Source organism: Phocoena phocoena, chromosome 6, assembly GCF_963924675.1.
Source record: "Phocoena phocoena chromosome 6, mPhoPho1.1, whole genome shotgun sequence".
Taxonomy (NCBI): domain Eukaryota; kingdom Metazoa; phylum Chordata; class Mammalia; order Artiodactyla; family Phocoenidae; genus Phocoena; species Phocoena phocoena.
Window position 1 is genome coordinate 25421758 of NC_089224.1, and position 15115 is coordinate 25436872.

The 15115-nt window shown below is 34.8% G+C and overlaps 2 protein-coding genes across 2 annotated transcripts in view; one reads left to right on the forward strand and one right to left on the reverse strand.

Moving 5' to 3' along the window:
* Positions 1–15115, forward strand: part of CENPP (centromere protein P) — a 231673-nt gene that overhangs the window by 86382 nt on the left and 130176 nt on the right. The gene's annotated exons all lie outside the window — the stretch shown is intronic.
* Positions 407–4267, reverse strand: OMD (osteomodulin). The gene is made up of 2 exons (XM_065879815.1): positions 3328–4267; positions 407–732 (listed from the first exon to the last, which is right to left on the reverse strand). The coding sequence occupies exons 1-2, from the start codon at positions 4265–4267 to the stop codon at positions 407–409; spliced, it is 1266 nt and encodes a 421-aa protein (XP_065735887.1).

Genomic DNA, 15115 nt, shown 5'->3' on the forward strand with positions numbered 1-15115 from the left:
AGCTGCTGTTACATTAATGTAACCTTCTGGCATTTAAACACTATGCTCATAGTGATTTAAAGCACGTGGCTTACAGTTCTTAGCTTCTAACACTACTTCTTACATCATTATTAGAAAAATTACTGTTAATAGAAGTGATCATACTTGCTTTTTTTCTCAACATGATGATAATTTAATATTCAAAGTGTAGTTTTTGATTCCTACTTATCATTCTAATTTACATTTCTAAAGATTTATATCATTTTGAGTAAGTTCTAATCCTGTGTAATGATGCAGATGTTGTCAACAACCTAAATTCAACTTGATCTCATACTAGTACAGAATTCCAGGTATATTACTACGAGCTATGCATATTTAGTTAAATTTATACTGAATAATAAGATTTCGTGAAGTTATAAATGTATACCTATATAGTTTCTTGCCATTCTTGACTTCCATAATAGTGAGGGTCAGCATTTTCTTCTGTTCCTTCTTCTGTGGCTTCATGGTGATCATCGTGATCTTCACTGTCACCATCATCTTGAAATCTCCTGAAAACTTGGGTCTTCAGTTGTATTGTTTGACCATTAGTGCTTCTTTGTTCACCATAATAAATAGTGTGTATATGAGGGAAGCAGAGGAAAATGTATGAGCTTATTGGCTCTTTTAGCTTATTTTGATCTACACGAATGTATGTTAAATGATGGTAATGTAGTGGGTCAACAGATGGACACATCAATGTGACATTGATATCTGAAAAATACAAATTAAAAATTAATCCTGCTGTATTACATCCATAATCCTGTATTGAATTTTATTAAAATGTTTATGGGGTATAGTTTTATTAATTAAAATACTTATAAGTGGAATTAGGTTTAATTATTTTTTACAGTAATCAAATAGTAAAATGAAAATGAAACTATAAATGAATTTTATATTATCAAAATAAACTTTGTCTTCATTGGCTATTAAGTAATTATTTAAGTATTAAATAAATTATTTAAGTAATAAATTCTTAGTAGAAACAATCTCAAAAAGAAAAAAGTGAAAATCACCTATAGTTCTACTACTCAGGATCTCATATTTCTTTGTATACTCTACAGTACTAATTCTCAATGTTCAAGGTGATAACATTTAATAGAAAAGACCATAAACCTTGGAGTACACCTTTCTCTGGGGCCAATTTCTGCCATTTCCCTAGCCAGCTTCAAAGCAACCATTTTCAGCAATTTGTAAAGCATATGTTTTTAAAGATTTGTTCTTTAAAAGGTCAAAATACTCTTCTTTCTGTCTTTAAAAGACAATGATGCTCCTAATGAACTCAGTAAAGTTGCAGGATACAAAATTAATACACAGAAATCTGTTGCATTTCTATACACTAACAACGAAAGATCAGAAAGAGAAATTAAAGAAACAATCCAACTTACCATCATGTCAAAAAGAATAAAATAACTAGGAATAAACCTACCTAAGGAGACAAAAGACCTGTCTGTACTCCAAAAACTATAAGATGCTGATGAAAGAAATCGAAGATGATACAAACAGATGGAAAGATGTACCATGTTCTTGGATTGGAAGAAGCAATATTGTCAAAATGACTATACTACCCAAGGCAATCTACAGATTTGGTGCAATCCCTATGAAATGGCATTTTTCACAGAACTAGAACAAAAAAAATCTTAAAATTCATGTGGAGACACAAAAGACCCCGAATAGCCAAAGAAATCTTGAGAAAGAAAAATGGAGCTGGAGGAATCAGGCTCCCTGACTTCAGACTATACTACAAAGCTACAGTCATCAAAATGGTGTGGTACTGGCACAGAAACAGACATATAGATCAATGGAACAGGATAGAAAGCCCAGAAATAAACCCGCACACCTATGGTCAATTAATCTACAACAGAGGAGGCAAGACTATACAATGGAGGAAAGACAGTGTCTTCAGTAAATGATGCTGGGAAAACTGGACAGCTACATGTAAAAAAATGAAATTAGAACATTCTTTAACACCATACACAAATTAAACTCAAAATGGATTAAAGACCTAAATGTAAAACCAGATACTATAAAACCCTTAGAGGAAAACTTAGGCAGAACACTCTTTGACATAAATCACAGCAATATCTTTTCTAAGCCATCTCCTAGAGTAATGGAAATAAAAAAATAAACAAATGGGACCTCATTAAACTCAAAAGCTTTTGCACAGCAAAGAAACCATTAAAAAAATGAAAAGACAACCTACAAAATGGAAGAAAATATTTGCAAACGATGCAACCGACAAGGGATTAGTCTCCATTTATAAAGAGCTCATACAACTCCATAACAAAAGACCAAACAACTCAGTCAAAAAATGGTCAGGAGACCTAAATAGACATTTCTCTAAAGACAACATACAGATGGCCAAGAGGCACATGAAAAGATGCTCAACACCGCTAATTATTAGAGAAATGCAAATCAAAACTACAATGAGGTATCACCTCACACCAGTCAGAATGGCCATCATCAATCAATCTATAAACAATAAATGATGGAGAGGGTGTGGAGAAAAGGGAACCCTCCTACATCGTTGGTGGGAATATAAATTGGTACAGCCACTATGGAGAACAGTATGGAGGTTCCTTAAGAAACTAAAAATACAGCTACCATATGATCCAGCAATCCCACTCCTGGGCATATATCTGGAGAAATCCATGGTTCGAAAGGATAGAGGCACCCCAAATGTCATTGCAGCACTGTTTCCAATAGCCAAGACATGGAAGCAACCTAAATATCCATCGACAGATGAATGGATAAACAAGATAGGGTACATATATACAATGGAATATTACTCAGCCATTAAAAAAGAATGAAATAATGCCATTTGCAGCAACATGGATGGACCTGGAGATTATCACACTAAGTGAAGTAAGTCAGAGAAAGAAAGATATAGGATATCACTTATATGCAGAATCTAAGAAAAAATGATACAAATGAACTTATTTACAAAACAGAAACAAACTCACAGACTGAGAGAACGAACTTATAGTTACCAGGGGGGAAGAGTGGGGGAGAGGAATAGATTCGGAGTTTGGGATTGATATGTACAACAAGGACATACTCTATAGCACAGGGATCGCTGCTCAATATTCTATAATAACCTAAATGGTAAAAGAATTTGAAAAAGAATAGATACATGTATATGTATAACTGAATCACTTTGCTGTTCACCTGAAACTAACACAACATTGTTAATCAACTATACTCCAATATAAAATAAAAATTAAAAATAAATAAGTAAATAAATTAAAATTAAATAAATAAATAATAAAAATAAAAACAATACACACAAAACAATGAAATTTTACATACTTTCAATTTCATTATTTTCTAGGTATAGGTGTTCTAAATTTCTTGGAATATAGAATGCTTGCTTCAGTTTGTTGTGTCCAACATTGAGCTCTATAAGGTTGGAAAGATTAAAAATATAATATGGGATGTCTTGTAGTTTATTGTGTGACATTCTTAGAGCATGAAGTTTTGGGAGTTCATTGAAGTAATCTTCTGGTATAGCAGATATTGAATTATTTTCTAAAGACAGATACATAAGTGAAGAAGGCAAACCAGGAGGCATTGATTCTAATCTGTTATTACATAGGTTAAGCTGCATTAGTTTTTCCATTTTCGCAAGGATTTTTTCTTGTAATGTAGAATCATCAATTTGATTGTAACAAAGATCAAGCATGGTCAAGTTTACTAGCCCATTTACAGCATTTGTCTGCAGTCTGGAGATCTGATTGTAACCAAGAAGAATCCTTTCCAAAGACTTAGGAAGAGGAAACGGAAAGTCTTCTAAATTGTTATGCTGTAGGTGGAGTTGTAGTAGATTTGACAGTTTGGCAAACACACCATGATCAATATTTTGAGATTTAATTTTGTTGTGGCTGAGGTTGATTTCTTTAAGATGAGTGGCATTGATGAATGAATCTGCAGTCACATCCTCAATTTCATTAAACTGAAGATAAACTTGCTGAATGTATGCTGGAATATTTGGGATAGTCTTGAGTTTGCGATTATCACAGTACATTGATGATGGAAAGTTAGGTGGACAGAAGCATTCACTGGCACAACCTAAAGTATGCTGATGAAATGGAACTCCATAATCTTCATTTTGATGAAATTGGAATTCTGGTTGGTAGACATCATCTGGTTCTTGGTCATAATCTTCATCCCATTGATAACTTTCATACTGGCAATATACTTTGACTCCAAGAAGGAAGAAAAGGACACACACTGGACTTGAAACGCCCATGTTCCTTTTTTTGTCCTATTACAAGGCAAAAAGGAAATATATTGTGGGAAAAGTGAGTAAACTTAGAATAATTTGTATATAAATTGACAGTTATATAAAATGCATAATATCTATATCTGTATTGAAATATATAAAAGAATGTCCAGAATTAATGGGTACTGCTCAGACCAAAATTAATGTATAAGGTGGTATTTTTTAAAAAGTCACATACTGCATTGAACCAGACTAAGTAACTATCTTTTAAGAGAATCTCGATTTGTCTTGTTTACTAGACTATAGATTTACAATGATAGCATGACATCTCTCTACCCCAAAGCCAAGTGCTCTTTCCATATAAATGCTGGATGTTCTCACTGACTATTTGGCCCCTTCAGTGATGTTTACTGCCTATGAGAAGAGAGACTCTATGTTTTAGTTACTTAGGAGATATATCAGATATCAGATATATCAGATATCAGATAATATCCTGATATTAACCAAAATTTTCCCACTGCAACTTTTGTTTGCTGATGTTCTTTTCTGCTCTTTGGAAGAACATAGAACACTCCATTTTACGTGAAAGCTTGAGATATTAAAAATAACTATCATGTTTCCACTTAGTGTTTTCTGTCCAAGACTAACTGTGACTTCAAATTTTCCATGTGAAATAGTTTGCAGAATCCAATTATTTTGTGTCTGACTCTACTTGAATAACTACTTTAAATCACAAACACACACAATATTTACATTCTACAAAATTAGTTTCTAATTGGTTATTCTATACATTTTTCCTATTACCTTCCTAGCTTCTTTCCTTCCACTGATATTTTGGAGTTAATTTCTGGATACACAGATATTAAAAACACACTGTCCTGTCTCCCAGGAGTTTAGGTCTTAGTGGAGAATCAGATGATGACTTTGCCTCTTTTTTCACCAAGAAAATAGAATAGACAATCATTTACTCTAATATATTGACTTCTATTTAATCTTATCCCTTCCTACATAAAATGCCAAAATGGTAATGGTTTCATCTTTTAAACAATATTGATTTTGAAATTCATAAAGTTTCCTTTTGCAAATCTAAATAGACTCCATCCATTGTTCCTTTTTATCCATGTGATTCATGGAGGACATGGCATTTGCATTAGACTTTGAAGGAATGTGAGGGTTCTCACAGAGGGAAATAGGGAAGATTTGCAGCTAGAAGAGATGAGCAAAAACATGTAAGCAACAAAGGGTGAGATGTTTGGGATGTGGTGGTTAACTGTTGAAGGAGCACAATAAGACAGCCAATCTTGTGAAGGAGCACAATGTTACAGCCAATCTCAACCAGAACCTAGAGGCCTAAATTGTGACCTCAGGAATTTGCACTCTGGGAATGAACACCTAGTTTAATTCATTTATATAGCTGAGCCATAATCTTCACACTGCAGTGTTCATGCATCAAGTAAGATAGAGTCCTGAGAGGAGAAGTGAAAGAGTATGGTCTCATCCCAAAGGGCAGTGTTCAGTGCTGGCTGACCCAGACAGGGCACTGGGAAGCTCCCAGTGGGTATGATTAGGAGTGCTTTTTCACCTGCTATAATTAGTGACCCTGTACTAGATGTTGTGTGTGGACATGGTTAGAAAAGAGCTTTGCAAATATTACTAATGATTATGATTTAGTTAGTTTGATTGGGTTACTTGATGATTGTCTCGAATTTTTGAGGTGAGGCACTGTGCTTGGTGGGAAATACAGAAATGAAGAAAATATGAAGACATGAGCATACAATTTAGTGCATACAATTTAGTAGACAAGAGAGGCACAGCACAGTGAACCATATTCTCAGGCAGAGGGAAATATGGTTTGCAGCAGAGATACCAGTGCTGTGGGAACCAGTGTCTTAACCCTGCTTGCGGGAGACAGGGAAACCTTTGCAGACATCATTTGGCCAAGACTTCGGGAGATTCGCAGGAATGGGTATAGAACACCCTATACATATTACTCTCTAGTTGATAATATTTTATGTGTTAAAATTATAGTATTTTATACTCATTATACTATAACATATCAACTTTTTTTTAAGTGCTTGTCATACTTCATTTAAAGCACTGCACCATGGAGTTGAGATGAAAGTAGAAGCAGAGGCAGAGACATGCAGCTGTGCAGGGTCAGGCCATGTAGGGGGTCTCAGAAGCTGACTGATACACAGTTGAACTTTGAAAAGAGTACTGCTCATCAGAACTCTGAATTTTATCCTTGTGTTAGAACATCAGTAATCATCAGTTAGTAATCTTACATTTGAGAATTAAAGTTATGACTGTTCAACAACTACAAGAAATTGTTGGGAAAAAAGGAGACCTGGATGATACTTTTGGTTCAGCACTTACCTTTGCCTAGGAATCAAGACCTCATGACGAGGGCCTCTCTGAAAATAAAGGGATTCTTAGTATTATCTGCTTTTGGTCTTCTTGGCCGCCTAAGAAGAAAGGTCTTTCCCTGAAGACAGTTTCTCTTCTAAATCTGAGCTCATCATCATTGTCCTCATCCACTGAGGACCTCGGCCCTCTAGCTCAACCTTGTCCCACTCCCTTTTCAATAAGTGCTGTTTTCTGATCTAAAATCCATTCCATCTCCATTGATATACCCATTATTTTCTATTTTTCTTACTCCTCAACTTCACCCCTGATCATTTTCCCTGTTATAGTGCTCTTATTTCTTTTTATCCAAATTTTTCATTCAGCTAATCTTTTACCAGCCATTTGCAAGGCATACTTTTATTACTTCTGCCTTTTATGTTCGGCAATTTATGCCTTGTCTCCTATAGGATAACTCATAGCAAAACATTATAACTCACTGTCAATCATCTCATTTCTCAACCTCTAATTTTTGACAGACTGTAGTACAATGCACAGTTTGTAAGTGCTCACAGATTTGTTGAATGCATGATTGATTTTTTGTTATAGATTACATCTTGTTAGTGATGTTTATTGCTACTAATGTTGATTATTTCTAGGCATTTATTTCACCACAGTGATTTCTCTAAATGAACATTTCACAGAGAACATGGCTATTCTATTTTCTATTGAATATTTCTGTTACAATATACTGTATTCACTTTCCTACCTGTATTCCTTACCTTGTTTAGTAGAAAAATCACACATGTGAAAAAGAAAGTTTAAGGCAAACTGAAATATGTTACCAGGTTTTTAAAATTACTCATTAATATGAATTTTTCATATTATAGCTAAAAAAGTTTCTATGTCATAACATTTCTCTTACCTGGAAAAAAGCACTTGTGCTTTCATCAAGAAAGTTCTAATTTAAATTACTAATCAAAATGAGGTGAAACTTTGTCCTGGAAAGTTTAAAGTAATTGGAAAGCTTCATAGCATTTTATTATTTTAAAAACTTAATTATTTTATTGGTATGCCACAGAAACTAAAATATAAGAAACCAAGTATTAGGATATGATTCAGAATTTTTTCCAAAGCAGTTTTAAATTTAACCCTGTAAAATTAAAGTTGTGTACATCATTGTCACACACAAGGCCTAAGGAAGTAAAACTCTTTTGCTATTAAAAATATGAAAGTCTCAAAATTATTTTTAGCCATAATACATTTGGATCTTAATTAACTGAAACCCAAGAAACTAGAACATTCAGTGCTAGATAGAGTACTTGTATTTTCTCTTTGAGGAAGAGGCAAACACATCGTAACATCAGGGATTTGGTTAATAAAGAAATTTTGAGAAAATTTCTAGTGAAATTTGTACAAATACCCATTTCTCTAAAACCAGAATCTCTAGCATTGCTCAGATATATGGCTCAAAGGCGTTCGCTGGTTTTTTGTCACTTAAAGTTGAGAGAGAGAGAGGGAGAGAGAAAATTATTCCATTAACGTGGAATCTTTCATTCAAAGTAAAAAAAAATCTAAACAAAAATCATTTATTGGGTAAATCTTAAGTTAGAAAATTAAATTCCTATATTATTTCCCTGAATATTTTTGCTAATCAAATTTTAATGTAGCTTTTACCAGATATTGCTTATAAAAGTGTGCATTTATGATGGCTACAATCTATTTTAATGTTAAATCAAATATATTTTAAACAGTTGGAATATTTTCTTTAAAAAATGAAAATTATTTTATCATCATACCTGTTGAGTTTGCTTTAGTTTTCAGGGGCTGATGAATTTGCAAATCCTGTAAATGAATCAGAAATTCCTAAATTCTTAAACTGAATCTCTTAAAAATCCACAGTAACTGTGTGTCCACGCAGGGCTGTCCCTTGAATTGCTATAGCAATTTAAGCAAATATAATCTACTTGGAAAATACTTGGGTTGAATTAAAATTATGTATTTCTTTTCATTACCCAAAACTTTGTGGACTCAAATTAAAATGCTTGTGTTCTTGGTCAGATTTATGTGGCTTACTTCTTTCTTTTCCCCTTAATTTTGGTTTGAGGTATGGCAAGAATTTCCTCTAGTATGAAAGGCAAACAGAACTAAATGAAACAGCATGTACTGATTACTGTTTTTATTTTCATTTTCATGCCAAAGAATTCTTCAAAGTAAGGTCCATTGTAACATGGAGCTCAGTGTCTTGGCATTTTAAGGTAGAACTCAGAGTCATCTTGAGACCTCGGTTGTCTGATACCATGTATTCACACCAGTGCTTCCCTTTATTAAGACAAGGAACCAGGATTAGAAACATACAGCATTTCACATCTAGTTTATTTTAAAAATGAAATAGATGGTCATTAGTGACACAGATTAAATATATCACTTTTCCATACAAAGAAGTATACCTTCTTTTCTATCAGCTATCCCCTTTCTCACCTTCCTCCCAAATACATCCACTAGCATGTGTTCTAATAACCTTTGAAATAAAATTAATCTCTTAGTTATGGAATTCACTCAGAAGGTATATCTCTGATTTGTCTGTTTTTACTAGTACAAAAAAATAATTTTATAGTATTGAATAAGATGGAATTAGGAACTTCTGTTGACCAGCTGTTATTGCTTTTATTTTGCAGATGTAGAAAATTTACAAATTTCACTGGGCTGTCTCTCTTGAAGAGTGGCAGTTAACTACTTAAATGCTATATTTTTATACCAATATTTTCATATTTTAAACAGAGTTAACTTGTATCTCTTGGCAGTGAACTTTGAGTTCATTCTTTGGGAGATTCTTTCAAGCTTGTACAAACTAATAAGGTAACGTGATTCCTGGAATTTGTTTTTGTTTCCTCAAAATAGTATTTTCCATTAGGTTTTCATAAAGAATGCACAAGATTTATTTCGTTATACTTCAGATTTTTAAAAAGTGTACAGTGTTTCAAGAGATGTTTTGGCAATACGGTAAAAATCTCATCTATTATTTGAGACACTGGTATGTAAAACGTGGCAGACCATATTTGGGCCAAGATTTCATCTTGTTACTGATCTTTTCCATATGTTTCCTTTTAGTGTTTGTTCTTAAAACTCAGACTTTCGTGCTAAGGAAAAGAGAGCAAATCTGTACTTTTTCCAAAAATCATTCTACATGCCCTCACAGTTCTTTTGGAAGGTTAATGTAAAATTAACAGCTTAATTTTTATTAAATTCTTCTTTTAACTCTATGATTTGAACTTATGATAGTGATTATGTTGTTCATGTTCCTAACAAATGTGAAAATATTTATCAATAGATAGCTAGAACACTCAGAGTTGAAAGTATCTAGGAAATTTAAATGAGGTTGATGGTGTCTAGGAGGTTTAGGTTTGGCAGGGGGTGGGAAAGGTGGTTTGAGTCAGGCCTTAGAGGAAAACTAGAAGCTGCAAGTGATTCAGTTGGTGGTTATTTTATTTTATTTTAAAATTGTTTTTAATTTTATTTATTTATTTTTGGCTGTGCTGCACTGCTTGCGGGATCTTAGTTCCCTGACCAGGGACTGAACCCTCACCCTCAGCAGTGAAAGCGCAGAGCCCTAACCATTGGGCCACCAGGGAATTCCCTCAGTTGGTGATTATAATTGTAGCAATTAGGGAGAGAAGTCAGTTGAATTGGTGAAAGTCTAAATTATATTCTATGATTATAATTTGACTGAAGTAGATAAACTATCTCAGAGCCAGATAACTAGTGCTGGCTAGGAAAGGTCTGACTGAGACTGGTAATTATGGTAATAAACCATAATAAAGATTTTTAATTCATTTATTCATCCAGCTAATATTTGTTGAGCACCTACTTTGTTCAAGGCAGTTTTAGGTGCTGAGAACCCAGCAGTAAAGGTCCCTATTATCACTGAAGAGGAAGAGAGAAAATAAACATATCAAGTGGTGTGGAGTGCAATGGAGAAGAACAAAGCAAGGCAGAGGGGTAAAAATGAACGAGCACAGGGGTTTAAGTCAATAGTTCTGACACTACTGTGATGTATGCTGGAAAGGAATGGTTATGTAACTGTGTGGTGAATGGGGGAGCCAGGTGTCTCACCACTGGAGGGAACTTACAGATAAGCAAGTGGAGGTGGTGGGAATGAAAGGCTACGGTTGTTTTAGATCTCATTAATACTTGACATTACCTAACTTTCCCCCCAAATTTTAGGTATATGATGGTATTACTTGTGATTTTAATTTCCATTTCCCTGATTACTAAAGAGGTTGAACATTTTTTCAAATGTTTTTCAGCCATTTGGATTTTCTCTTCTGAGGTATGCCTGTTAATGTTTTTGCTCATTTTTCTGTTGTGTTATTTGTCTTTTTCTTATTTATTTTTAGGGGTTTTTTATGTGTTTATGGATACCCATTTTTTGTTATATGTGTGACACTGTCATCATTTTTCAGTTGATTCTCTTGGGTTTTTCAGGTTGATTCTCTTGGGTTTTGCATACGAATCATATGCAAATGATATTGTACCTTCTTTCTAATTGTTTTTGAGAGGATAGCTCTTATTTCAAGAAGATATTTTGCAAATCTTTACTCTTCAGACAATTGGACTGTTGCTTTGTGTTTCTCCCGGTTAACTCCTAAGTAAACCACATGAGATAAAAGTACAATTCAAATCAATAAGCCACATGATAACAAAACTGGAAGACATCATAGAAACTTCATCAAATAAGGAGGTATAGAGAGAAGAATTTAAAAAGACCAGCATACAACCAGCCACAGATGGCAAAGAGAGAGCAAGGAAGCACTCAAAGGCTCATGGAGCAGCCAGTACTTTCCACCCTCACAGAGTAAAGTTCCAAGATAATATACACAATTAAAAAGTAGTTGTCTATATAATCCATTAAATTTTTTTTTCCCCACTGACTGGGACTGAGTACAAAACAATAGCGTTTTCAGACTCAGGAAAGGGTGATAAGATGTGTTTCCCTTTGCCAAATTAATGGGAATGCCAAATTAATGGGAATATTTTCTTTTCTGTTAAAGGAGAGGGTAGGCCATGTGGATCCAGGAAGCAGAATTCCTATTACTTACGTTTACTCAAGTTAACAGTTATTAAGGAAATTTTTAGGAGAGGGTTATACAGGAATGAAGTACTGACACATACTGAAATTTTTAGGAGAGGGTGGCAAGGTTCTGGGATGGGTATGTCTGCTTGGTGGAGTGAGTGAATGAATGGATGTTTGCTGGATGAAGTGGGAATATGAACTGGGAATGGGCACGGAAGAACCTTCTGGAGTGATAGAAATCTTTTATATCTTGATCTGCTTTGAACGAATGGTGCTAAGACAACTGGAACACATGTAAAAATTTACTGAAAATGGAACAAAGACCTAAGTGTTAGAGCTAATATGGTTAAATTTTAGAAGAAAATATAATGTTAGTCATTATGACCTTGGGTTAGGCATCAGTTTCTTAGATGTGGCACTAAAAGCACAAGAATCAGAAGAAAAAATAGGTAAATTGGATGTCATTAAAATTTAAATTGTTTTCTGTGCCAAAAGATACTATCAAGAAAGTGGGGGAAAAAAACCCACACATGGGAGAAAAATTTTGCAAATCATATATCTGATTAAGAACTTGTGTCTAGAATAAATAAAGAACTCGTACAACTCAATAATAATAATATTAAAATGAGTGAAGGATCTGAATAAATGTTTCTTCAAAGATAACAAATGGTCCACAAACACATGAAAAGATGCTCAACATCACTAGTCATCAGGAAAATGCAAATCAGAGCCACAATGAAGTACCACTTCACATTCCCTAGGATAGCTGAAATAAAAAATATGGACAATTACAAGTGTTGGTGAGGATGTGGAGATTTTGGAATCTACATATATTGCTGATGAAAATTAAAAATGGCACAGCCACTTTGGAAAACAATCTATAGTTCCTCAGAAAGTTAAACATAAAGTTGCCATTTGACCCATCAGTTTTACTCCTAAGTATATACCCAGGAAAAGTGAAGACATATGTTCACACAAAAACTTGAATGCACATATTTATAACAGCCATAAAGTAGAAACAACTTATATGTTGATCAGTTGGTGAATGGATGAATAAGTGTGGTCCATCTATACAATGGAATATTACTTGGCAATAAAAAGGAGTGAAGTACTGACACATGCTATGACATGAATGAACCTTGAAAACATTATAAGTGGAAGAAACCAGTCACAAAAGACCACATATTATGATTCCATTTATATGAAATGTGCAGAATAGGCAAATTGATAGAAACAGTGGATTTGTGGTTACCTAAGGCTGGGAGTAAATGACATTAATCAGGACAGGGTTTCTTTTTGGAGTGATAAAAATGTTCTGAAATTGATTGTGGTGATGGCTGCTAAGCTTGAATATATTAAAAACCTTTGAACTGTATACTCTAAATGGTAAATTGTACAGTATGTGAATTATATCCACAATAAAGCTGTTATTAAAAATAATAGCATTGGGAGTTTAAATGAATAAAATTGGCTTAAGTTGATAATTTTAAAAACTGAGTGAGAAGTAGATGAAAGTTCATTGTAGTGTTTTGTCTACTTTTGCTTCTATTGAAAATTTTCCTTAATAAAAAGGAAGTCTCTTTTTTACATTTGGTAGTGTATATATGTCCATGCCAAGATAGCTAGTGGGAAGCAGCCACATAGCACAGGGAGATCAGCTCTGTGCTTTGTGACCACCTAGAGGGGTGGGATAGGGAGGGTGGGAAGGAGACGCAAGAGGGAGGGGATATGGGTATATATGTATACGTATAGCTGATTCACTTTGTTATACAGCAGCAACTAACACAACATTGTAAAGCAATTATACTCCAATAAAGTGTTAAAAACTAAAAATTTAAAAAAAAAAAAAAAAAGGAAATCTCCAGCACTCAAACTGCAAGTTTTAATATTAGGAATTCATACGACTAATTGCACCTTCCATGTAGAGCTGGCATGGCACATGCTTTTGCCCCTTGGCCTAATTTGTCCTTGTGTTTCTGCCCCTTGCAGCCTTTGTAACCTCTTCCCCTGTCTGCGGAAGGGCTCGTTTTAAAGGTCCCTCAGTAAGCTCTTCCCCTTTCTTTAGAAGGTTTCGTTTTAAAAGGTCCTCTGTAAGCTCTTTCCTTTGACTATGGAAGGGCTCGTTTTAAAGCAGTTATCTTTATTTTCATGCTGTTATTTTACCAAGGGAGAGATGTCACTGCTGGGAATATGTACCTTGTTACAGCACTGGTCGTCTTTATTCCTGTGGTGGCGGATCTGTTTTAGAGCTTCCCAGAGCCTGTGATAGAAACTGTATTGAGAAAAAATGTGCACTGGGAAAAAATGCCACCTGCCCCTACTTCATAGTAATGTGGAACACACAGTACATCTGCATCAGGTCTGTGGGAGAACTGGAGCCAGAGAGGGAGCTTCTAGGATGAAAGAAAGATATGTAGGATAAAAACACATTGCCTTGTTCGAATGAGGATAAAGGCTTTTTCTTTCCCTTCGATAAGCACCCTTTGCTGATTTAATCCAGAAGAATGTTTTGAGCCAATGAAGTGTGGTAGGCTTTGGGGGGGGGGGGCGGAGAAAAAGGGGATGCAAAGATGACTTTGCAATCAAGTGCTTACACTCAAGATATCTACAATCCTCTAGAGAATGTGAAGAAAAAAACCCATGTATAAATAGCTAGAATAAGTTAGATTTTGATAAGTACAAAAGAGAAGCACATCAAAATACTGGGAACATTTGGAGGGTAGGGTGTGAGAAGCCACATCCGTTTATGGGAGAATCAGGAAGATGAACTGAGATGGGTGACCTTTGACACAGACATTTGAGGTTGGATAAGACTTTGATAGATGCAAAAGACAGCATTAATAAAGACACAGAAGCCAGAAAATACAGAGTATATTTGAGAAATAGCAAGTAATCTTCAGCTGGAGTATAAAAAGATGTAAACATGAACCAAAAAGCTCAGAAAGCATTACTTAAATGTAGATCATGGAAGTCTTAAAAGATGGGTTAAGCACTTTTTAAAAAAATTAATTATATATTTTTGGCTGCATTGGGTCTTAGTTGCTGTGCACGGGCTTTTCTCTAGTTGTGGTGCGTGGGCTTCTCGTTGTGGCTTCTCTTGTTGTGGAGCACGGGTTCTAGGCGTTCGGGCTTCAGTAATTGTGACTTGCGGGCTCCAGAGTGCAGGCTCAGTAGCTGTGGTGCATGGGCTTAGCTGCTCCGCGGCCTGTGGGATCTTCCCGGACCAGGGCTCAAACCTCTGTCCCCTGCATTGGCAGGCGGATTCTTAACCACTGCGCCACCAGGGAAGCCCTGGACTTGCTTTTGAGAGTTTGTTACTCTGCAGCAAGGTCCGCCTTTTTTTTTTTTTTTTAACATCTTTATTGGAGTATAATTGCTTTACAATAATAGTGTGTTAGTTTCTGCTCTATATCAAAGTGAATCAGCTATACATATACATATATCACCATATCTCTTCC

Bases quoted from the DNA above. Each gene is read 5' to 3' on its own strand.
- OMD (XM_065879815.1), bottom strand. From the start codon at position 4,267: ATGGGCGTTTCAAGTCCAGTGTGTGTCCTTTTCTTCCTTCTTGGAGTC. The intron at 733-3,327 runs GTATGTAAAATT...TGTATTTTTCAG, and splicing joins AGAAAATAATGAAATTGAAA to ATATCAATGTCACATTGATG.